Raw genomic sequence first — 23,618 nt, forward strand, 5'->3', positions numbered from 1 at the left:
ACTTTGTCTACTACTGAAGCAGAGTACATGGCGTTGACACACTGCTAAAGAGGAAATATGGCTAAAGGGACTAGTTAGTGATCTTGGGTTACATCACGATCAGGCTACTGTGTATTGTGACAGTCTGAGTGCAATATGCTTAGCTAAGGATCAAGTCCATCATGAGAGGACTAACATATTGATGTGAGATACCATTTTCTGAGGAGTGAGACTAGATTAAGGTGAAAAGGTAGGAACTGCTGATAATCCTGCTGATATGTTCACCAAGCCGGTTCCGCAGAGTAATTCACATTGTCCGGACTTACTCAATGTTCGTGATTGTTAGTTGCCCTCCTTGGCCAATTCTGGGGTCCTTAGGGACCAAATCTGGGGTCCTTAGGGACCAAATCTGTTCTGGTTGTCTTTTGGGACAAATCTGGTGTTTGGGAGATTCTGGGCGTTGTGATTAATGTATCTGGTTTTCTGGTTATTGTGAGAGGATTCAAGTCAAGGTGGAGATTTGTAAGAGTTTATGCCTTGAATGTGTTCGACGAAATGCGTCGAAAGCAAGCTTTGGAGTACCGCCCGATCGGGTCGGGCGAGGCCGCCCGATGGGGGCCGGGACGAGCTGAAGAATGGAGTTAAAGGGAAAGCGCCCGACGCCATCGGGCTTGGTCGGCCGATCGGACGAACTACCGAACTACGACTCGGGCGAGTCTCGGCCGATCGGGCGCGCAACCAATCTAGGAGAAGTAAAAACCGCCCGATCGAGCGGATGTCGCCCGACCTGATTGGGCGGCTGGCCGGTAAACGCGGAAACGCGTTTTCTGACGGGAATATAAATAGTTTATTTATATTCTAGGTTTTAGACTACGAAAAACACTCTATTCTCTTCATATAATAAAATATTATCTCTCTGCCGTGGACGTAGCCAAATTGGTGAACCACGTAAATCTGTTGTCTGATTTTATTGCTTTTGAGTTCATTATTTGTTTCTTTCTCACGTCCGTTATAACAGTTCACATTAATTGCAACTTGCAAAATTACAACATTCCTTTATTTACCTACTAAACAAGTCACAAGTCACTAGATTATTCGTCACTAATAAACAAATTAGAACTTAATATTGTAATACACCACAAATTTTAGATGTACATCTTCAACTTTCCATAAAAGAACTAAAAGTTTCTCTATTACTTATGCTTCAAATTAAATTGAAGTACATCAGATAGTCAAGTTTGACGTTGGATTCTTTGGCACACTATTTTTCAACAGCTCCAAAATTGCGCGTAGAGCCATTTCTTGGGTCTTAAGTTCTTAACTCTTGACTTTCCGTTGGTGGTGCGTCGTTCCCCAATAAATTGGCATTGGCATCATCCTAAAAGTGATCCTAAGAAGCATCATTTTAAAAACATCAGCATCATTAAGGGAGACAAAATCAACTCGAATCAACAAAGAACCAGGCAATGTGTATAAGCGTACCTCTCTCCAAGGTGTCTGGATATCATCTATATCAAAAGTTTCTTTGTAATCAAAATCATTATATGAGGGAGAACCTGTGAAATAAGAAATCATTCAAAATCTTTCTAACGGAATACTACCTCCATTTCTATTTATTGGCGATACTTTCACTTTTGATACTATTCGCAAATTTAAATTTGACTATCATTTGTAATTCATGGGTAAAGAAGAGTATAGCATGTGAGATCTTATTTGTTTCGTATAATTTTAAACATTTTTAATTACTAAATCATAAGAATAAATGGTATAATTGTAATTGTTGATGGATCGATCTCAATATATATTTTTAATTTTTTATTAAATTTTCAACAATATATAATTGAAAATATTCCAATCAATCATCTATTAAAAATCAAAGGAAAGTCTAGCATAATTTGAAAAAGAGTTGAACTCTTTTGTTCTAATTGCTTCAATTGGTTTTGTGAGACACACTAAAAATACATAACAAAAATCCTGCATGATAAACGTTTTTAAAAATTTATATTTAGTTGTTAATAAGCTCAACACTTGCTTTTGTCGATTTGTCATTAACAAGTTTAACATTTGAGGACATTAATGCTGCCTATTGGAGTCGAATATAGATGAGTGATAGTGTATTAGTATGATAAGAGTTCAGAAAATTACCTGATGTGGAGTTGTTATCTTCAGTAGCTGAGTGCATATCCTCTAGATCAATCCATACATTTAGTACATGCTTTATCTTGTGCCAATCTTTAGCTCCCTTTGAGTACCTCTTTTTTAGCAATGGACAATCATCTATAATCAGTGTCTGTACCAAAGTTGACAATGTTTCCTCAGGTAGAGATTCAAACGTAGTGCACTGGGTTATTTCCAAATGCTGCAAGGAAGGTAGCCATGCAAGAAAAGGAAGTGTAGTTAACTTGGGACACTGCTTGATGATAAACTTAGAAAGGAGTGGGAAATCACCATCATTCACTGTCCATGTTTCCAAACTCAACATTCCATCAACCACAAACTCTTGCAATTCGGGAAATGCACACTCAGAGGGAATCCCACGACGTTGGTAACCAATCATTGTCAGTCTATCCATGTGAACAATACTAAGATTTTTGGTGGTTGAAGACAATCCTAGAGACATACAAAATTGAGTATTTTCACAGTTAAGGAGGGTAAGTTTCTTAAACTTGCAGTAACTATTCCAGCTTGGGAATTCTGAGCCAGGGTAATACGAGATCTGCAACTCTTGTAAAGATTCAGAATTTGGCTTTAGACAATGAATGATTCTGATAGCAAATTTCCTATCACTATCATCATATCGTTTGAAGTTGTTCCATCTTAAATGTAATTGAGTCAAATTCACTTTATCCTGCAAATGAGCCTCCCAAGCATCTCCTGCGTCAGAGACATTTTCTAACCCAGAGATGCAACAACTACCACTGAGGTTATTTATATTCCGCAGTTCCCTGAGACTACAAATTCCTTCAGGATCCACAATGAATGCTGATAAGGTACGAAGCTCAGTAAGGGCCCGTATTCCTTTGGGCATGAATGTTAGTTGGCCAAGAATATCAAAATCTAAATGGCGAAGGTGTGTAAGCTCTTTGAAATTTTTAGGTAACTCGTATAGATTCTTGCATCCTCTAAGTTTCAAGGTCTGCAGTTCTCCAAGACGATCCATAGACTCAGGTAAGCTTTCAAGCAATGTAAATGAAAGATCCAGGTAACGTAATCGCCTCAAATTTCCTATAGAACTTGGCAACTCAGTAAGATGACTACCACTCAGATCAAGTGCTTCTATGGACTGCAGGTCTAGAAACATGGCAGATGGTATTTCTTTAAGAGAAGATCCATAATTGCGCATAAATAGTAGTGTCCTCAATTTATGGAAGCTCATCAATGTCTTAAGCATGTTTTGATTGACATTTGTGGACACTACAGAGATATTCCAGGCCTTAGTTTTATCAGCTGTTATCTCATTCTCATCATCGATAATGATATTAAGATCTTCATTTGTGGCTTGCTCCCCATTTGAAAGAGCTGCAACCTTGTCCAAGTTAACTTTATACTTGGTTTTCCGATTAACAGAATCAATTCTGGAGGGTAGGATGTACTGTTCTTCTAGTAAATTGTCAAAATACCTGCTACCAACATCTTCCATGTGCTCCTCCCTCAAAAATCCCATGGCCATCCATAGCTCAACTAGTGTGTCTCTCTCAAAATCATAATCACTCGGGAAGAGACGACAAAAAAGCTTCAATTTCATACGGTACTTGTTCAATTCTTTGAGCATTACTCTTAGCCACATCACTGTTTCCATTACGGATGCTAAAATGCGCCATCTACGACCTGGTGACTTAATGCCTACATATAGGCAAAATTGGTTAGTGTTGGGAATTAGACTAAGCAAAACACTAATTACTTGGAATTAACACTAATCAACGAAAAATGAGGAAGATAAAGGAAACTAAGAATAATAAAGAAAGTAATGAAGAACACATCGAATAAGTGAATAATAACCGAGCACTCTAGAGAAAAAACCACCAAGTAACAAGCAACTTTGATTAATTAATGGTACCAATGGATGACGATTACAAGCACTAGTGGATGAGTTAATGCTTTTTTTTTTCTCTCTTTCACTAAATTCTAGGAAGATCATCCCACTTTTCGCGAATAGTAGTCTAAAACCAGAAAAGGGGAGTTTATATAGTAGAGGGGGACAAATACAATCCAGGGGTTGAGATTAAAGCCCAAACCCGTTAAAACATCTCGACATATCTGAACAGCCTTGACATGTTCGAACAACCGCCTGCCTGCACTAGTGAAAAAAAGCCCATCTGATGCGGTCAAAACGGGCTTATTGATGCGATTTTGGTCCGCATCAGATGGGCCCACAACAGCTAACAAAAAAACTGATGCGGTTAAAGATTGCATCAGTATAGTAAGAATCTGATGCGATTTTCCAGAATAACCCTCATCAGATTTTGTGTGTTTGAAAAATAAAAAAGTTCCGCACTATAACCAACGAACGAAAACGAAACCAAAACTAAAGTAATGGAAGCTAAAATTTGTAGGGAAATTGAACAGAAATCTGAATATACAAAATTAGTATATAACGAAACTATAAATTAGTAGAAAGGGATTTACAAAATCACCAAACCAAAAATTAACAGAAAATGACAACTAGATTACATTATAATTACAAAAAAACAATAAAAATACAAACAAAATTCCAAAATAATTACAAAAAACAACACCAACTAAACGAAACAAAAACTAAAGAAATTGAACAGACATCTGAAATATCCGAGTATTACAAACGCTAGGTCGTGGTCGTTAGAAATTGAACAGAACTCCAGGAATTAGAAAAAAGAAATGAAAAAAAAAACTACAACGAACGCTACGTCGAAGCGGCGGAGAAGAGGGAGTTCAGTTCTGGTTGAGCGCGATTTTCGAAGTGGCGGAGAAGAGTGAGTTCGTTGACTGGCGAAGACACAAAGCGGCGGAGAAAAAGAGCGATGCATTGATCGTGTTCGTTGGTGGCGCTTGCTCATTGGTGGCGCGTCTTCGTCGTTGGGAGGAGAAAGGAGGGAGGAAGATTGTGGAGATGGTGTTGTTCGTTGTTCGTCATTGCAAGGAGAAAGGAGGGCGGAGGATTGTGGAGATGGTGAACCGGACTGAGGGAGGAGGGAGGAGGGAGAAAGGAGGGTTTGTCGCTTGAAGTTTAGGGTTAATGAATGTGAGGAGGGCGTGTGTCTTATTGGGGCTACGGGGAGTCGGGAACTGGGCCATGAAGAACTGGGCCATGAGGGATTGGGCTACAATCTGATGCAGTCCACCAAACCGCATCAAGTTTTCGAAAAACCGCATCGGTTTATATAATCTGATGCGGTCCATAAGAAGACCGCATCAGATTGTACTCCCAACTTTCCCTCCCATTTCTAATGTCCACTTTCGGATGCGGTTTTATAAAAATCGCATATGTTATTAAGTGACATATAAGGTTTTTTCCACTAGTGCTAGGCTAAACAGCCCGACCAGGCGTCCGAGCTCCCCGTCGAGGACAGACTTCTAGAAAGTTGCAATTTCTTACAGAGGTTGCGTCCCCCACCCAGGTCAGATCGCCGCCAAGACCATTGGTCTGCCCGCTCGGGGGGGGGGGGCTCCAAGGAATTCTCCTCCATGTCCTTGCTTGTGTCTTTTGCTAGCTCAAACTAACTTCACTCATTCCCAACAATCTCTCACTTGAAGTTCGGGCAAACAGGAGCACAAACCTCCAATGCAACACCATATATAACCCTAAACCATTACTATCCATATCATAACCATTATCACCAAACATCTTACTCCCTCCATCTAATTAACAACATGAACTAGACCAATTGACTTACAAAACCTGAGTTTCTCACTAGGTACCACCTTAATCAATATATCTGCCGGATTCTTCGAATCGACAATCTTTCTGAAACCATCATTTACTAGACTCTTAGTGTAGTGATAGTGCCGTTTGATGTGATTGGTTCGATATTGGAACATAGGATTCTTAGCCAATTGAATCGCACTTTAGCTTTCACTATACAACACACATTGCTGTTGCTTCATCCCATTTCTTCAAGGAAGTTCTTCAACCATTACATCTCCTTTCCCACCTCCGATATAACCACATACTCGGACTTCCTATTTGACATGGAGACATACTTTTGGAGCTTGGACATCCATTTAATGGTTGCACCACTAATCGTAAAAACATACCATGAATACTATTGCTTGAATCAACAAATCCTCCAAAATCGGTATCGACAAACCCTGAAGTGATCTTGCTTTGATTTAATTTTGTTGATCTTAATATTATTTGTAACTACAGATCCGTACTTTTATGTTATTATTATTGAAGATTTTTACCTTTTTTTAGTATGAACTTTACATTTAGCAATTGTATTAGTTGCATTTCATCTTGATTTTCTTCACTTTTTTGGTGTAACCATGTACGTGCTCATGCTAAATCATGAACAACTATAAATCTTATTATTTTGGAAGTTAGGGACTTGGAATATATTGACGATATTCTTCGTATCTTGTTCTAGATTTGAAATTTAAAAAATTTGAATTTTGAAATCAGTTATTGGCAATTTCATTAACTAGTTAATTTTTTTTCTTCATTTTGCCTTAAAGTTACTGACCGCCTAGTGGTAGGTAAATTCAATATTACCCACTTCTCGACGGTAGGTAGTTTTACCGACCACTAGTCGGTCGGTATTCTTGAATTACCAACCAGTGATATACCGACCGAACGTTGTCGACTGCTTAGCAGTTGGTATCGAATTACCGACCATTTTTCATTCATTACTGATTGTCTTGTGCAATCGTTAAAACCACATATTTTTGTAGTGTATCAACATACCTTTGAGAGTAGCAAAAATGATCTCCATCCGATCTCACAAAACCATTTTCTGGCATGAACATGTCAAACTTCTTGCACCATTACCTTTCAGCTTACTTCAACCCATATAAGCTCCTCATGAGCTTGCATACCAAGTTCTCCTTATCCGAAACTTGAAACCCTTTCGGTTGCTTCATGTAGAGATCCTCTTCCAAATCCCATACGCCTACGTCCATTTGCTCAAGAAAATATTTTCGGAAGCCAATATTGCCAACAAGATCGTAATAGGGTTATCTTAACAACCGGAGAAAAGATACTTTGATTATAAAATCATTCCTTTTATAAAAACCCTTTTACCTCAAGCCTTGTCTTGAAATGGATAGTGCCACCAGGTTCATCCTTCTTTCTAAAGATCGATCCACTTCTTCTATAGTGCTATCTTTCCTTTGGTTAATTTACACATCACCTAAGTCTTGTTCTTCTCCAATGAGTCCATCTCATCTTTCATGGCTTTCCACCACTTAAACGGTTTAGTAGACTTCATTGCTTCACCATGGTGCTCAGGTTCACCGGCATTGGTCAACAACAAATAGTGTTGTGATGGAGCCTATCGATTCGATGACTTGATAGACCTTGAAGATCTCCTCACTTGAGGAGTGGAGCTAGCTTGCTATGGAGTGTTTGGTTCACCTTGAACCTCACCATCTATGTCATCATGAGAATCGTCCTCCAAATCACTAGATTCATCAACATTAATTAGGAAGCTTGAACTTCATGGTGTTGAGGAGCTTCAACATTTTCCATCTCAACAACTCCTCGCTCTTCCTAATCCATCCTCTCTCAATTGACTCTCCACTAAAGTTATCCTTAAAACTTCACCTCAAATGTCACAGCATAATGCCTAACCACCACGCGATTATTAGTATCCAAAATACGATACCCATGTTTTTCACAACCATACCCTATGAAGTAGCTTTTGAGGGCCTTTGAGTCAACCTTATCACACTTTTCAGATTGAACATAGATAACACAACCCAAAATTCTCAAGTGCGAAAGACATACCTCTTTACCACTCCAATCTTCCTCCGAAATCTTGAATTCCAATGGGACATCAGGTCCCCGATTGATCAAGTATGTCGTAGTGCTCACGGCATCAGTCCAAAAGCACTTAAGATAACCCACACGGATATTCATGCTCCTTGCCCTCTCAAGTATTGTTCTATTCATCCTGCTTCGCTACCCCATTTTGGTGAGATTTTCCCGGAATGGTTATCATCAAAACAATGACATGCTCTTGACAAAGTTTCTTGTACGCTTCCAACTCATACGCACCTTCATTACCAGACTTCTTACTCTTTATCTTCTTGCTCGATTGATTCTCAACTTCCACCTTCCAAGACTCAATTGGGCTATCAACACTCAAGATCAAAGTATCACCAAGTTCATTGCATTCAACACTAGATGAACTTGTATCATCCTAATTCTTATGATTCACACCGGCCTCCCTTTTTCTTGGAAATGGGATGCTCTCTTTTAGTGCATTCCTTCGCACCGCAACCCCAACACACAAGACAAGCATCACCCTTTAGCTTAATTTGCCCCCTAGACTTCGATCTTTCATGTTTTATATTGCCCTTTTGTCGTCTTCCCTTTCCCCTATTACCACTATGGTAAGTTCCACCCAGTGATTCATCGGAATCTTTACTCCGAATGCTCTGACTCAATATTAACCATCACATCATGACAAGCCAACTTATCCTTCCTGGAATAGTTGCTAGTGGCAGAACAACCGCATCCCATGATAAAGGGAAGGAAGACATCCAAAACCATACTCTCACTTAACCATCAAACTTAATATCAACTGAAGACAATTGGCTAATAATCAAATTGAAATCATATATGTGTTTGGAGGCCGAACTTCCATCAACCGTCTCATGATTTAACAACTGATGCATAAAATATACCTTGTTTATTGTCGAGGGTTTCTCATAAAATTTTTGATAGAGTTTGCATCAGCTCCTCCGTTATTTTCTTCTCCTTGGCATTGGAAGCCACACTATGGGCCAATGTAAACCTTAACACACCAAGAGCTTGACAGTCAAGCACTCTCCATTTTTCCTCCTTCATACCACTTGGCGTTTTGCCTTCAAGAGGTAGCAAGAGGTTCTTTTGGTATAAGTAGTCCTCTACTTGCATCTTCCAGAAGTCAAAATCCTTTCAATCAAACTACTCAAGCCTCACGTTTCCTTCCTCCATTGTTGAACAATAATTCAAGTTCAAAATCACAACGTTATCACCACAAAGCAAAAAAAATAAAATTGAACTCCGATTAATAAATAACTAGTTTGTACACAGATCTAACTCAACCACACCAAAATTTACCTTGGCTCTGATATCATTTGTTGGGAATTAGACTAAAAAAAACTAATTACTTTCAATTACCACTAATCAAAAATTAATGAGGAAGATGAAGGAAACTAAGAATAATAAGGAAATCATGAAGAGCACATCGAATAACATGGAAAAATCCGAGCGCCAGAAGAAAAATTCACTAAGTAAGCAACTTTATTAAAGACAACAATGGATGATTATTAAAAGCACTAATAGATGAGTTAATGCTCTTTTATATCTCCTTTTTCACTAAACCTTAGGAAGATCACACTTTTTGTGAATAGTAGTATAAAACTAGAAAAGGGGAATTTATATAGTCAAAGGGGTTAAACACAACCAAGGGTTGAGAAAACTTAAACCCGTAAAAAAATTCCGACAGATCTGGACCTCCTGAAGAGGCACGAATAACTGCCTGCCCGGGCCAAACGACCAGACCGCGAGGTCGAGCCACCCGCCTGGGCCAAGCTGTTCGCTTGAGATAGAGAGGTGCCCACCCGGGGCATAAATGTCTCCATCAGTCTGCGTCACCTTTGGGATGTTGCAATTCCTACAAAGGTCGGTCCCCCCGCTCGGGTCAGCCAACCCCGAGCACCTCTGAGGAATTCTGCTCCTTCTCATTGCTTGTGTCGTTTGCTCAAACGCTATTCATGCCCAACAGTCACGATCTTGTTGCGATTAAGGAAACAAGTGCAAACTAATTGTGGCAATTAACGATATGATCAAAGAAGCAAGAAACGGGACCAACAAGAGACGAACCCAGAAAGAGGAAAAACAAAAGAACAAATAAATTGAGATTTTCATGCAAACTCTCACAAACTCGCTTTCTCCTCTAAAATCGAGAAACCTAGTTTCAACAAGGGAGAATGCATGCTACTCTTCATAAAACATAATAAGAGGGTATGTAGTCCTAAAAATATTAATACAACCCAAGGGCCACGATTCAGAAGAAATAGTGAACAAAGCCAAACATCAGCTCGGGCATGAATATCACGAATCAAATATATTCGATCCGAGTTTTGGTGTACCATTTGTTTGCACTGTTTCTTGTTTCTATTATTACCACCCACCACTTAACAGTAGAATTCTAGAAACACTTTTTAATCAATCAACAAAAGTTAATGGCACGGTACACAAAATGTGTGGACATAAGTACTGAACTCATGAATCACCCGCCTGAACAAAACGAAAAACAGGCATGAATTTTAGTCAAGGCCACCTACCCATGTTCACAAAAATTGCGCCTGCCTGGGTCACTTGAGCTTGCCGCTCGGGCAATCATACTGACATCCCACCCAGACACTTCTCTCCTCTTTTTCTTTCGATTGCTTGAACCCAAGAAAATCTTTGATATTGTCTTTCTTTCGGTCCAATATTTGTACATCGAAACTAATAAACGTATACCATAAACGACTATATGATAGCGAAAATTAATAATCTGAAGAAATTGATGATTAATTAATGTAATTGTAAAATATGATAGTGGAACTTCGTCCATGCAAACATTTATTATCACTCAAATTGTTTTGATGTAGAAAAAGAGGTATATGAGGATGAACGTCCGGATAATCTTTTCCACAAATACTTATCAATCAATCGTTATTACCACTATAAGTATATTGGCGAGAAAGAAGTTGCTAACAATTAATTTTGACATTAACTTCTGAAGTGGATGAGATTCGTATCAATGATCTTCTTGTGATGCTGGCTTCAATATCATGTAAAAGGACCAACTCAACCAAAAGTTTAAAAATTTTGGTTACTTTTTGTCGGAGCTCTAAGATTGGTTTTATATGTATAATCAGTCTTGCAACTCTAAGTACATAATAGGTTGCTCTAGTTTATAAAGCTTCAAAGCTAATTCTCTCTTGTTTCTCAAATAAATTATTTTCTTACTCATCTTGGACTAAACAGGAAAGATGCTCGTATTCAATGAAATTGAAGTTTACCTTCAAGTGTTTGTAATTTCAAGCTGAAATATGGGACACTTTGCGGCAAGAATGTGTCCACTTTAGCATAATTTTCTCTGGACAAGCTAGGTTTCTGCTGAACACATTATACAGTATATGACAGATATGTTAAAGGCCATGTAACGGAAAAAGAAAGTATATACTCATTTAATTTTTTTAAGGTAAGATGAAGAAAGGGGTTCACTTGAGCAAGGAATAAGGTAAATTCAATGAGTACCGAAAGTGTATCACTATAATTTATTATAAGACAAAGTATATACTATATTCGTAAGTCCGTCCCAAAAGATAGTGTTTGTTTACTTTTTGTGTAGCCTCCAAATGTATCTTTGACCATCAATATCTTAATACTTTATTTATGTATTAATAAAAATCATAGAAAGTTGATATCATAAAACAACAAATTAATACATATCTAACAAGATTCCACATAGTTATGTTTTTTTGTATATAACAATGAAAATATTTGGTCAAAAGTTTTAAAGTTTAACCATGAAAGATGAATAAGTACTATATTTTGAAACGAAGAGAGTATTATAAGACCGATTTACGGTAAACTCATATAAGTTTCCATTAAAAAAAACCCTTTAAAGTAAATAGTGACCAATCATGTAAAAATTACCCTTCTATTTAAAAAATTAAAGTAATCTTTTTAGGGGGGGGGGTTGAGGTAGTTGGGCATTACTATTTACCGCCCGTATTTACTTAAAATCGTCCGTATTTTTTTCAAGATTTTCCTAAACTAAACCTATATATACTCACTCACACTCTCTCTCTCCTCCTCTCACTCTCATTCTCACTTTTTCTCACCTCACCCAACCACCACCACTTCAACCACCACCACACCGGAACCACCACCATCGGAACCACCACCACACCGCAACCACCACAACAGCGGCGACCACCATTGAAACCATCACCACACCGGAACCACCACCACCGAAACTGCCACTACCGGAACCACCACCTCTAGAACCACCACAACGGCGACCACCACCAACACCGGAACTACCGCAATTTTTTTTTCGTATCCTACACCAAGGAAACGAATTTCCGCTTCGTTTCCTCTGTGGAGGAAACAAAGATCTGTTTTGTTTCCTCCATGGAGGAAACGAAAATTCATTTCGTTTCACTGGTGTAGGAAATGAAAAAAAAAATCGTGATGGTGGTTTGGGTGTGGTGGTGGTTTCGGTGGTGGTTCCGATGTGGTGGTGATTTCGATGGTGGTGGTTCCGGTGTGGTGGTGATTTTGATGGTGGTGGTTTCGCTGGTGGTGGTTTCACTGGTGGTACTGGTTGAAGTGAGGTGAGAGAAAGTGAGAATGGGAGTGAGATGAGGAAAGAGAGAGAGAGAGATAATATACATAAGGGGTAGTTTAGGAAAATTTTGAAAAAAATACGGGCGATTTTTAGTATATACGGACGGTAAATAGCGAAAGGGTAGTTTTACAGTGAATTTATTGTAAGGAGGTCTTATGCAATATTTACTACTTCCTCCGTATTTTTACATGTTACGCTTTGACATTTTACACTATTCACATATTTCACTTTGAACATCGTTTGTGATTTATGCGTGAATAAAAATATATTCACATGAGATCTTGGTAGATTCTTCTTAATATGTATCTTTTTTAATATGTATTTTCTATAAACTTTACAAATACAAATTAGAGATATATGTCCTCAAAGCTTTGTATTGACATGCGTGAAAAGTGAAAGTGTACCATGTAAAAAAAAGAGTATTAGTATACTTCTTCCTTTCTACTATAGTTTAAACACTTGTCACAACTTACAAGAGTAGAAAAGTTGTAAAGGCGAAAAGAAAGTTATCTTAAGAGAAAGGGTGTGAGTTTTCTCGAGAGATAGGCGAATTACACCCTAGGGGCTTTATCTTCTTTTAGTTATAAGGGGGATTCAATTTACTTCTTTTAGTTATAAGGGGGATTCAATTTACTTCTTTTAGTTATAAGGGGGATTCAATTTACCAATGTCAAAACTCAAAATTAATGACGCTGAATACGAGACCGTGGACGTTGGTGCGTTATATGACGAGGAAAATAATGAACATGTCTCACTCTTACTAGTGGGACGTGTTGTGATTTAGCAAAGCTTCAATGAATAAGCATTAAAAAAAACCATGACACAAGCCTGGGCGGTGACGAAGCGAGTCGTGATCCAGCCCTAATCTTTTCAGTATTCATTGGAAGGATAAGGAGAGAGTGTTGGCACGACACCCATGGTCATGCGACAACCAATTACTTGTGCTGGAGGAAGTTAATGGCCATGATCAACCATCGAAGGTAATTCTAAATCACTCTCCATCTAGATATGAATCAAAGAATTGCCTTTTAATTGTCGTTCGACATCAATTTGTCAGGTTATTGCCTCAAACCTTGGCTATGTTATGGAGATAGAGGATGATCTATTTTGAATCGATAACTATCGTAGGGTTAGGGTGATCCTAGACATCACAAAACCTCTTTGCAGATTTCAGAACATTAAGGGAAGGGATGGTAGGGTGGTGAAAGTCACTTTTGCCTGTGAGAGATTGCCTTTATTATGCTTCCTTTGTGGTGTTATCATACATAGTAAAAAAGCTTGCTACAATGTTAATGACGACGAGCAATTGACAACATTGGGGTGGAGTAAGGCTCATAGAGCCACACCTCGTAAAAGGGCTCATAAATTGATGAATGAGGTTGAGGACATCAAGGCCTGCAGGAAGATATTATTTGTGCCTAAAACAACATATAAAGAAGATATAAGTTAACTGGATGAAAAGCTGGAGATGAGCGATGGTAGTATTAAGGCTAGCCAAGATGATTCTAGTGCTAGTTTGATTAAGGAAACACCTGGAAGTAGAGATGAAGATGTGGAGGCGATTGTGGGGAGTATGGGGAGGGAGGAAGGTGTGCTAGTAAGAATGGTGAATGTTGAACTGGAGGAAGAGAGGATGAACTGCAACGTGAGGGAAGAGTTGGGACAGGAGGGGTAGAGTAGCCATGATGCAGCTGCCACTATGGTTTCCTCGGGTAAGAGAGAAAAGGAGGAGGAGCTCATATGTGGAGGAGTCCATTTGCACGGTACGACCATGTTACATGAACAAAATAAGTGGGAGTATCGTTGTGATGAAGAAATGGAAAAAGATTGTGAGGGCTCAAGGTGACCTTATGGAGGGGATCGAGACAGATGGGGAGGATGGAGGTGAATGTGGTAATAGGGGTCGAGAGGGTCGGGGTGTGGATGTTGGGGACTGGGTGGAAACAAAAAAAAAATTGTGCTAATGTTGATTTCTCTAGATGACGTGAGGCGAGGTCTGTCGATGAGCAGACTCGCTGAGCTCAATGAGTATTTTGAGAGGGTTGGGCAATCCTTCTGCAGTTACTAGCCTTTGAGATTTGATTTGGAGAGAGGCCCCAACTTTATTTTTTCTTTCTGACACGAAGCTAAGTAGTACGGATCGGAGTTTAGTAGGATTCGGGAGCGGCTTGGAGAATTCTATAGTCTTGTGGTTGACTCTATGGGTCGATCGGGAGGTCTTGCTCTCTTGTGGGGGAAGGATGTGAGTATTAGTCTGCAATCAATGTCCTACCATCATATGGATGTTGTGAATACTGAGGGGCTTGGTGATGAGGAATTGAGATTCTCGAGTTTTTATGTTGGTCGGAAATTCACAATAGGCATGTCTCTTGGAAGCTTTTGGAGAATCTTGCTCAGTCCCACTTGCGGCGGCTGTGTGTGGGGGATTTTAATGAGATCTTGTTCGCTGGTGAGAAGAAGGGAGGTAATGAAAGAGAAAAATGGTGAATGACAAACTTTAGGAAGTTGTGGATGTGTGTGGGTTTAAAGATATTCCATTTTCGGGATATGAGTTTGCATATGACAATGGTAGAGAGCTAGATGAGAAGATACAATTTCGATTAGATAGAGCACTAGCTGGGGGAATGTATAGCTCTTTTCCCAGAGAGTCTTCTGTGGCACTTGGAGAGGGAATGGTCCGACCACTCTCCCACCAAACTCATGCTGTAGAGTAGCGAAATTGGGGTGCAGCTGGGGCCTCGCCCATTCAGGTTTGAACAATATTGGGATTCGGAGGATGAGTGTGTCGGTGTGGTAGAAAATGCGTGGTTGGGTGGGGCGACGCTGGAGTCTAAGCTCTCTTGTGTGCGAGAGATTTGAAGGAGTAGGAGATAATTCAGACCAACATTTAAGGAGTTGAAGAAAAAGCAAAAGCGCTAGCCAACTGAATAAGGGTGGTCTCTCGACACAAGAAATAAATGCTTCACTTGTTTTACTCGAGGAGAGCTATTGGAGAAAGAGGTCGAGATTATTGTGGCTAGAAGAGGGAGATCGAAACCCAAATTTTTTTCCATCCTCTGGTAGAAAATGGTGGGTAGGGTAGCGGTGTAGTACTTTGAATATATATTTTAGTCCTCCCACCCTTCGCATATTCACAAAGCTTTCAATGGTTTTCATGAGCGTGTTGATGGTGAGATCAATGTTGTTCTTTAGGCCGTTTATACAGGTGAGGAAGTTCGATGTGCTCTTGGGAAAATGCATCCAATAAAAGCACCGGAGCTAGATGGTATGTATCCCACGTTTATTCAGTCTTACTGGCATATATTATGGGTCCCTTTAGTGACTGAGATGGTGTTGGATATTCTTAAAGGTAAACCCATTCCCTCCTACCGAAATCGTAGTTTTATTACTCTTATCCAAAAAAAGTAATTTTGAGTATATGTGTGACTTTAGACCTGTCACTCTGTGTAATGTGGTGTACAAGATGGTTTCGAAAGTCTTAGATGACCGTCTAAAGCTTTTCTTGGATAGAATAGTATCAGTTAACCAAAATGCTTTTACTCCTGGACGCTTTAACTAATAATATTCTTGTGGCTTTTGAGTTGTTTCATCATATGAACCATCTTAATAGCCAGGAGGGTCTTATGGCTATGAAGCTAGGTATGTCTAAAGCATATTATGACAGAGTGGAGTAGGATTTCTTGGATACTGCTTTGACGAGATTTGCTTTGATATGGGGAGGTGAAGTAGGGTGATGGAGTGTGTGAGATCTCTGAAGTTTGCTGTGTTGGTGAATGCGCACACTACGAAGGATTTCCCCCACATAGAGGGGTTCGACATGGAGACCCACTATCTCCTTATCTATTCATTTTGTGTGCAGAAATTTTTTCTCACTTCTTACGCATAGCTGAAGATAATAATTCTTTGAAAGGAATTAAGTTGGCGCCTACTGCTCCGTCTATAAATCATCTCTATTTGCTGACGATTGTATTATATTCTCTAGAGCTTCTATGCACGATGTTGATTCCTTACAACAAGTCCTGAATTTGTATGAGTTGTCGTCACTAGTAGAATAATTGCTTATTGTTGTGGTGGTATTGCTGCGGTTTTACATACGCAACAATATACCACGTAAAAAGAAAAGGTAAAATATAAAATAATGATAATAAAACAGCAGCAATATAGTGTTAATAGAAATTTTTTTGAAAAAAGTTGACTATTTGACCAGATATATTGCTGCGGTTCTTGACAAAAACTGCAACAATATATGAAAATAATATCAAAAAAATATTATTTTAATATATTGCTGCGGTTTTTAACAAAAACTACAACAATATCATTAAAATTTTTTTTTTAAAAAAGTATATAAGGCGTATCACTTAGGGTTTATTTTTCTTCCTTTTCTCTCTCGTGCGCCTCTTTCCAATTCAGATCTCACGCTCTGGCTTTCCTATCACTCCTTCTCTTTCCTCTCACTCTCAGTCGTTCTCTCATCCTCTCATCCTCTCCCTTCTCACCTCCATTTTCGAACTCCTTGAAGAAATATGAAACCTCGAGAAGCCGCATCACGACTTCAGTCAACGGAGAGAGAATCTCTCCGACCACCATCAACACCTCAATTCGGGCGCGACTCCGACCCCAGTCTCTGCAGCAGCCATCCTTCCTCCTGCTCCTCCTTCGGCCTCACCACCACCACCAACTCTCGCCACCACACCGACAAACAATCCATGGTACGCTCCATCAATGCCTACCTTTCTTCGCACAACAAAGCACCGCATCAACGCAACGTCGTCGTTTCAAGATTCATTCCAAAAAAAAAACCAACACTCGTTCGTGTTTTCTGAGGTTGAGCACATTTCACTTTTAGATCTCACGTTTTAAAAATTAGAAAAGAAAAAGGAAACTAAGAAATCATGATGTTGGATTATGGCGACGGTGAAGAGTTGTCGGTGCTGACAAGATTCCAGCGACAGTGAGACAAGCCATGGCGGGGAGCGTTCCTTGTAGTATGTAGATCGTTTTTTGGTTGATGGAATCGAGCGTTTCTTGTAGATCGTTTTTGGTTGCTTTTTTATTCTTTTTTCATTTTTTTGTTTTAGATAGATTATTTTTTTCGTTTTCTTTAATTTGTTTGTTGCTGTTTTTTTTTTCCTTTTTTAGATCTATTTATTGTTTTTCTAGATTATTTTTCGTTGATTTTTCATTTTTCATTTTATTCTTTTGTATTATTGATGTAATTAGATTTTCATCTTTATATATTAATGAGATTCACGTCAGTTTGTCTGCGAATTTGATAGATAGTGAATGGGTTAGTTGTTGGTTTTAATATTTCAAATTTCTTTGGCAAATGCAAAAAAAAAAAAATTATCTGTACCAGGACATATTGCTGCGGTTTTGGCTAGAAACCGCAGCAATATACTGAATTTTTCTGATATAAAATAATAATATTGCTGCGGTTTTGACTAGAACCGCAACAATATTATGGATTTTTCTGATATAAAATAATAATATTGTTGCGGTTCACGTTAGAAACCGCAGCAATATGTTGCAATATTGCTGCGGTTTTTGCAGCAATATATTTACCTATTGCTGCCCCCTTAATTGCTGCGTGGTCAAAACCGCCGCAATAGGCCACCTAGTGACTGCAGCAATAAGCATTTATTTTACTAGTGCGTCTGGGCAAAAATTGAATTTTGAGAAGACTAATGTGTCATTTAGTAAGAGAGTTCCTGATGATAGACGGAGAAGCATTGCCCAAATTCTGAGTGTGCGGGAGGTGGATATTCATGATAGGTATCTTGGGCTCCCTTCAGTAGTGGGGCATTCTAAAAAGGTGATTACAAGAGGTGTGAAGGAGAAAGTGTGAAAAAAGCTTCAAGGGTGGAAGGGGATGGCGTCGTCCAAAGCTGGTAGGGAAATTATGATAAAGGTTGTAGCCCAATCTCTCCTTACCTATGCAATGAACGTGTTTACATTTCCATCTTCTTTCTGTGATGAAATTAGATCACTTATATATCTGCCGGGGATAAAAGAATGGTGAAAGAAAAATTCACTGAATTGCATGAAAGAAACTTTGTCGATCGAAAGATGAAGGTGGCATTGGTTTTAGGGACATGAAGTTATTTAATTGCGTACTACTTGGAAAACAGGCTTGGAGGTTGGCTATAACTAATAAGATTGATAAGATTTATAAGGCTCGATATTACCCCAATTTTTCTTTCTTGGAGTCGGAGTTGGAAGTAGACTGAGCTATACGTGAAGAGGCATTTGAGAGGCTAAGTGGGTTTTGAGACGGGCATGAGATGGAGCGTGGGCAATGGAGAGAAAATTCATATGTGGAAGGATCCTTGGATTTCGGATACTCAAACTAGGAAAATTCTCTCCCCTAGAGGTGAAGCAAATGAGGATGTGAAAGTTGGTGTATTGATTGATCCTATTCGAAAGGGATGGAAAGTTGATCTCATTTCTCAACTTCTTTTTCCTTTTGAAGTAGTAGAGTGTATAATGAGATCCTATTCGAAAGGAATGGAAAGTTGATCTTATTTCTCAGCTTTTTTCGCCTTTTGAAGTAGACCGTGTAATGAGTATCCCTCTTAGTAGTCACTTGCCTGAGGATATAATGTGCTGGGATTTGGAGAAGGATGGGATTTACTCTATTCGATCCACTTACAAAGCATTGGTAGGTGATGTATGGAGTGCCAATGAGGAAGCTCCTTCGGGTGCAAATGCACTATGGCAGCAAAATTTGACGAGTTGATGTTCTCTCTAAAGTTGAGATCTTTGCGTAGCGAGTTGCTCAAGAATCACTTCCAACACGGCGGTGTATTAGCCGAAGAATACCTGAATTTCCAGCTATGTGTGGCTTATGGGGAGCTATAATTGAGTCGGGTTTCCATGATTTGTGGATTGTGCTTTCCATGCTTTGTATGATTGTACTCTGGCACAAGTTGTTTGGGATGCGAGTGAATGGAGGTTGAGCCCACAATTCTAGCCTAAATATCCAATATATTGTCTCCTCCACTCCCTTTGACGAGTGAGATTATCAACCTGTGGGGTTATCCGGCGGACTTCTGCTGTTATGGGATCTTACAAAGGAAAATATCTCACTTATTGGAAAAGATCTTCATACCCTGCGCACGGGGTGGGTTCAGGTATTTTCTAATAATGCTTTTTTTTTGTTTTTTTCTAGTATTTACGCTAGCACAAAGTTTAAACATAGGAAAGTTACTTGGGCTGCTAAGGATATGACCGGTGGTATTGATCTACCTTGGTTACTCATAGGTGATTTAAATGAAAGTTGTAATCAAAGTGAGAAATTAGGTGTAACACCCCTAGGTGTGTAGGAACCCATTAATATATATTATCCTTTTTTAACCCTGGCTTACAAGAATTTCTTTTGATGCAAAATCGAAGTCTTACCCAAAATGCTCTACTAGGTTGAGTTGTCAACCTCTATATGAAGAATTAAGGCTTCACTAACAAAAATAATTTGGCTTGCGATGAAAGTAAATTGGCTTCACCCAAAATTACTCCACTAGAAGTGTCTAATACATATGTACATATATCATGTCCACTAAAAAAATTAAATTGGCTTGCAACAAGATTCGAACACATAACATCATGTTATTGTACATACTACAATAACCATCTCAACCAACTTTTATTCATGCTTTGAATTAGGGGTGTTCAATGTCGGATATCGGATCAGATCCGATTCGAAAATTCGGATATCCGAAAATTTCGGATCGGGGAAATTGCGATCCGAATCCGATCCGAAATTTTCGAATATCCGAACTTTTCGGATCGGATCACCGGGTTTTCGGATCGGGTCCGTTGAAATTTTTGAAAAATCCCGATCCGTATCTGATCCGAGAACCCGAATTTTTTTCCAGATACCCGATCCGAAATATCCGAAATCTTAAAATCGGATAGGATATCCAAAATTTCGGATCGGATCGGCGGATTTTCGGATCGGGTATTTTTGCACACCCCTACTTTGAATGTCCACATAATTATATTTGTACCTTTTAAATATTGAGTTGTGTTCATTACAGGGCCGTTCCTGATAATTTTTGGGTCCTAGGCGGACCTAAAAATAAAGGCCCCTATATGAGTCGATCCTAATATTTTATAGGTCATATAATTAAAGCCTTCGTACCTAAAACTATAATCTATATTTTGTTAATGACACCAATAAAAAATAAGCACATAATATTATTATAAATTGCACAAAAATAGCACAATATTCAAAAAGCGTATCAATTTTTATTTAACTGGTCATAGTTAATTTCTTTTTTTGGTCTCCACACGCACGATCGTGGGCCTTGGGCGGTGGCACTCCTCGCCTACCCTCAGAACCGGGCCTGGTTCATTATATTTTAATATAAATGGAAAATAATGCATATCAATTTCGGGAAAAATATACCACTCGGGGCAACGTCCGAGCCCAAATACTAGTTTAACTCCCTATATCGTGGAAATTGAAGAATACCAATAGATGCATGATGTTGGATTTAGGTAAATACTTCACCCGTCCCAAAATATAGTTATGTTTCTTATTCTTGTACGACCTTCAATAGAATTATAAAAAGTTAATTATGGAACTACACGTTGAAACGAATCTAACAAGATCGCATATTAGTATTTTTTTTATATTATATATCAATGAGAATATTTGGTTAAAAGTTTTAAAGTTTGACCGTGAAAAATGAAATAAGACCTATATGTTGAGACAGAAGGAGTATTTGTGTAAACTTTGAGCAAGTTGAACAAAAAAATACTTCCTCCGTTTCTAAATAAGTGCAACACTTCTTGTTTTCACGTTTGCCAATGCATTATTTTAACCATTAATATATTCAATTATCAATAAGTAAAAATTATAAAAAGTTGATATTGAAAAAATTCACATTTAGATGAATCTAACAAGATCTCACATGACTATGTATTTCCTAAAATGTAAATCACCAAAGCTAATTAAAGTTTAAACTGTGAATAGTATACACTATGCAAATGTTGCACTTATTTAGAAACAGAGGAAGTATATATTTGGAGGAAACAAGGAAGAACATTTGCAATGCGGAAACAGCCCAGGAAACGAAAAATTGACTGTTCGTACCTGATTTTGGAGGAGTCGACCGTCATGAGAAACTTGCAAAAGATTGGATCTGGAAACCCAGTCATGAATTGTGGGAAGTTGAGTTAAGCACGGGCATTTTCTAATATCTATCAACTGCAGGTTAGGAAGCCAGTAAATCACCTCCGGCAGAGAATGCAAGTTTGGACAACTGTAAATACATAGTTTTTTAAGAGATTTGAGGTGTTGCAGCACATTTGTTAACCCATGTAATTCTTCACATTCAGATATTAGAATATATTGTAGAGCAGTGGCATATTGAAGCCAACCAGGCAATTCAAGCAACTTAGGGAGGCCTATAAGTTCAAGATACTTAAGCCTTGGCAACTTCACTTTCTCTACTCTTCCCAAATCCAGAGAGGCACAGTTGTGGAAAACCAATTCCTCTATACAAGTTTGTGCCTCAAAGATATTGGGATTTAAGTCAAGCATGGGACACTCGAAGATTCGCAGTATCTTGAGAGTAGAGCTTCCAATTGCTCCTAAGGACCTCAACTCAAGGCACTGAAAGAGTTCTAGCACTTGTAGCGACATCAACCTCCGCAGATCTACGTTTATCTGCTTTGATGTCAGGTATAAATGTCTCGTGCGAAAAGCCATATGAATCTGATCCAAGCGGATACAACCATCAACAACCAGTGTTTGTAGATGCTTCATTTGTCTTACATTTAGCCTTTTCAGCTGCTTATTCCTAGATAAACGCAGATACTTTAAGCTGTACGAGTTGTTAAACAAGCTCGGAAGTACCTCAAAATAAGAGCCGGATAAGTCTAACACAAGTAACTTATGGAAGAACTTTGAGAATTTATCCGGCGCAAAGACGTCCCAGTGAGGACTGAAGGAAATGAAAGTTCTTGCCTCTCGACATTCCATTTCAGCTATCTCAAGGTTGACTTTTGATAAACCATTTTTCTGAAATGTTACAAATGAACTCCCTTCCCCAGTCCCCCTAGGGTTCGAAACCCCCTTACGTTTCATATAACGACGGTCAAAGATACAAACATCTTGAAGGGAGATATTGCACGCGAACTCATGAGCTAGAGGATGCATCACGCAGCCGAATACTCTCGAAGGTTCTTGTAGTCGTAGAGTCTGGGCATCCGTATTTTCACCAAAAGCGTATATGGGTGCTTGGAACACACCTCTGACGCACAGCTCATCGAAGTAGCGGTTCCCTATTTGTTCCAGCTCTTCATCGCCCTTTGTAGAAGAGATGAACCCCTGAGCTATCCACTGATTGACTAAAATTTCTCTGACAAATGTAGTATTTTTGGGGTAAAAAGAGCAATAGGCCAAGCATGGAACAAGATGAGGTGGAAGTTCTTCAACATTCAATTCTGAAGACACGGATGGGATAGAGAATGACTGCAAGTATTTTTCTTTATCTTTGAGGGGAAAATTCTTGGTTGGTGGTCGAGTACAAATCTCACACATGCTTATACTAGATATAGCCCGCAAACACTTGTCTTTACCTTCTGCAGATGTTAAATAAACATACTCATCGAGTGAGTCATGGACATCATACAGGGCAATTAGGATACTGTTCAGAAAAGAATCATCAAATTGCTGTGATGAAAGAGCATTAGACAGAGATGTCAGTATATCCTGTAACTTCTTCACATCTATTGCATCAGATATAGTAGTAATATAATTTTTTTCAAGGTGATCGGGGTGCAATTTTTGGAGGAGAGATGTGAGAGCAGCATAGAGAAAGGGACTGTCCAGGATCTTGGAGTCTCTCATCAGGACGAGAGAACGAGAAAAAAAAAATAATGACACAAAAGTAATTGAACAAGAAAATCTGGGGAGGATGTGGCTTGGGAGAAATACAACTGTAGTACAATATTTCTATATTCCCCCTTGTAGGCTGTAGCCTCATCAGCCTGACAAGGCAACCACGGTCCACGAACATGCGAATAAAAACAAAATCATTCTTTTTTACCAGTGATCTATCAGAGGTTGATATATAGCACTATTTTATTCAAATAATTGAT

General features: G+C 38.9%; 2 protein-coding genes across 2 annotated transcripts; both read right to left on the minus strand.

Annotated features, from left to right (window-relative positions):
- Window positions 1–968: 968 nt before the first annotated feature.
- Window positions 969–11,257, minus strand: LOC104889617 (hypothetical protein). The gene is made up of 4 exons (XM_010674874.4): window positions 11,176–11,257; window positions 2,125–3,822; window positions 1,462–1,535; window positions 969–1,369 (listed from the first exon to the last, which is right to left on the minus strand). Exons 2-4 carry the CDS (start codon window positions 3,776–3,778, stop codon window positions 1,358–1,360), a joined length of 1,740 nt encoding a protein of 579 aa, XP_010673176.3. The 5' UTR covers window positions 3,779–3,822; window positions 11,176–11,257; the 3' UTR covers window positions 969–1,357.
- A 10,256-nt stretch (window positions 11,258–21,513) lies between these two features.
- On the minus strand, window positions 21,514–23,367 carry LOC125495782 (putative disease resistance protein RGA3). Its single transcript, XM_048640606.1, has one exon. The coding sequence runs from the start codon at window positions 23,365–23,367 to the stop codon at window positions 21,514–21,516; it is 1,854 nt and encodes a 617-aa protein (XP_048496563.1).
- Between the last annotated feature and the right edge of the window lie 251 nt (window positions 23,368–23,618).

This window comes from Beta vulgaris, chromosome 3, assembly GCF_026745355.1.
Source record: "Beta vulgaris subsp. vulgaris cultivar EL10 chromosome 3, EL10.2, whole genome shotgun sequence".
In the NCBI taxonomy this organism is placed as follows: Eukaryota; Viridiplantae; Streptophyta; class Magnoliopsida; order Caryophyllales; family Amaranthaceae; genus Beta; species Beta vulgaris.